At 48.9% G+C, this 2,471-nt stretch overlaps 1 protein-coding gene across 1 annotated transcript in view; it reads right to left on the bottom strand.

The window, feature by feature from the left end:
* Positions 1 to 1,780: 1,780 nt before the first annotated feature.
* LOC107301486 (glutamine-dependent NAD(+) synthetase-like) overlaps positions 1,781 to 2,471 on the bottom strand; it is a gene marked incomplete at its 3' end in the record, with an annotated part of 11,725 nt that continues 11,034 nt past the window's right edge. Inside the window, exon 5 of the mRNA XM_015830703.1 lies at positions 1,781 to 1,934. Coding sequence (XP_015686189.1) covers positions 1,781 to 1,934 — 154 coding nt within the window. The remainder of the gene's footprint in view (positions 1,935 to 2,471) is intronic.

Below are 2,471 nucleotides of genomic sequence, written 5' to 3'. Positions count from 1 at the left end.
CACACCCACCCGGCACCTGACGATGCATAAGTGGGTTTTGGGTTGCAGTTTGGGCACTCGGTCTCTAAAAGGTTCGCCATCACTGGTATAGGGTTTCCTGCCTGAGCAGGGGGTTGGACTTGATGACCTCCAAGATCTCTTCCAACTTATTATTATTATTATTATTATTATTATTATTATTATTATTATTATTATTATTATTATTATTATTATTATTATTATTATTATTAACTGGGTTAGAAATCTCATTACAAGCTACAGAAGTCACTGTTGGGAGGGTACAATACATCCAAAGGGCAACAAGATGCCCAAAGTTATTCTACCATTGCTGCTCTCTTTTTTTTCAAAAATACCTAAGCTTTTTTCAAAGAGTACAGGTAGTCGACTTTACAACCACAATTGAGTCCAACATTTCTGTGATTCAGCAAGACAGTTGTTAAGTGAGTTTTGCCCCATTTTACCACCTTTCTTGCCACAATCCTTAAGTGAATCACTGCAGTTGTTAAGTTATTAAAATGGTTGTTAAGTGAATCCGGCTTCCCCTTTGACTTTGTCAGAAGCTTGTAAAAGAGGATCACGTGACTCCAGGATGTCGCAACTGTCATAAATATGAATCAGTTGCCAAGCATGCGAATATTGATCACAGGGCCATGGGGATGCTGCAACTCTCATATAAATGTGAAAAACGGTCATCAATTTTTCAGTGCCATTGTAACTTCGAAGAGTCACTGAAGAAATGGTTGTGAGTCAAGGACTATCTGTAAAGCAGACAGGGCCCTGCCATAACCCAACTGAGTCCACTAGAGATTATACCACATGTTTTAACAGGGGACTGTTGCATCAACCAGTAAAACAGTTCTTCCCAAATAGCAGCTGGTTTCAAAATTTAAGCATGCATCTTCTGCCCTGGATAAAGTGCCATGCCCAGATGTCTGAGTAGTGATGATTCATGTCCTCAGAAAGGAAATGAGAGGCTGTGTCCACAGAATATATTAAGCCAGTGATGGCGAACCTTTTAGAGACGCAGTGCCCAAACTGCAACCCAAAACCCACTTATTTATCACCGGGTGCCGGGTGGGCGTGGCCGCACTGGTCATGGCAGACTGGGTGGGAGGGACCAGGGTGGCGGGGGCCAGCCGCTCGCCATCTCCGGGGCATGGCACGTGTGCCCACAGAGAGGGCTCTGAGTGCCGCCTCTGGCACGCGTGCCATAGGTTCGCCACCACTGTATTAAGCCATAATTTATCTGACCCCAAATGGTTGCACCCACGCAAATGCTCCCTTACAAAGTGGCTCCCTTACAAACTCAGAAGGTATCACCTAATGGCCCTAGGCATTGTATAAACTTGGCACTCTGTTCTGATGCACTTACTGTTATAACTGTTCCACTGCAGAGCCTAAACTGGATCTCTGTGATCCGCTCCAGGACCAACAGAGACACCGAAACTCTGAACAACGGCTGATCATATAATTAGAGGACAGATCCAAACTTAGTTGGCAGTGGGTCTGCAAAGCACAGTCTTTTCTCTCCATGGGCCAACCCCAGTCTCCCTACTGGAACTTGGAACCTGGCAACCGATATCCCAGCTACGATTTTAAGAATCCCATCCTAAACTGATCGAAAGCCCCGGGAGCTCTCATTCTGATCAACCCCGGCTTGGGATAGCGGCGACGGAGGTCTGAGTTTTCCTTCGCCAGTCCTCCTCGGCCTGCAGCGTCCAATTCCTCCCAGGTACCGAGAACCAGCCCAACAATCACTCCCAATAGTCCCGGGTCTCACCAGGTCCGTCAGAACGAGGCGAGGAGGCCGCGGACACGCAGCAGTGTCCATCATCCTCCAGGTCTCCGCGGTCCGTGCCCGAGTAGAGCCGGTGACGCTCGGCAGCCCCTGGCAGCGGAGGCGGCAACAAGGGCTCTTTTTCCAGGCTGGTTCCCTGCTCCATGAATCACAACGGAGTCAGCCTACTAGGCAGAAACAGCGCCTGCAGCTCCTCATCTAAGAAAGGCGGCCTGGCCGCTGCGCTTCCGCTCCCGCTTGTGATAAGCAGAAAAAAGGCACGGCTCCGCCCGCTACACGTGATGGGGGCGGGAGGAGGGGAAATAGAGCTTTTGGAGCGGTCTTCTGCTCGTGCGACCGCGAGTTGCGGTTTGAGGTTGGTGATCGTCGGTGGCGTGGTTGACTGTTCGCTAGGAACTATCTCTCCGTCTAGCAGTGTTCCAATATCTCAGGGGTTGCCATAAAGAAGAGGGAGTCAAGCTATTCTCCAAAGCACCTGAGGGCAGGACAAGAAGCAACGGGTGGAAACTAATCAAGGAGAGAAGCAACCTAGAACTAAGGAGAAACTTCCTGACAGTGAGAACAATTAACCAGTGGAACAACCTGCCTCCAGAAGCGGTGAATGCTCCAACACTGGAAGTTTTTAAGAAGAGACTGGACAGCCATTTGTCCGAAATGGTATAGGGTTTCCTGC

The sequence above is a fragment of the Protobothrops mucrosquamatus genome, unplaced genomic scaffold (assembly GCF_001527695.2).
Source record: "Protobothrops mucrosquamatus isolate PMUCROS unplaced genomic scaffold, P.Mucros_1.0 scaffold13419, whole genome shotgun sequence".
NCBI lineage: Eukaryota > Metazoa > Chordata > Lepidosauria > Squamata > Viperidae > Protobothrops > Protobothrops mucrosquamatus.
This window is presented reverse-complemented; position numbering and strand designations above follow the sequence as displayed.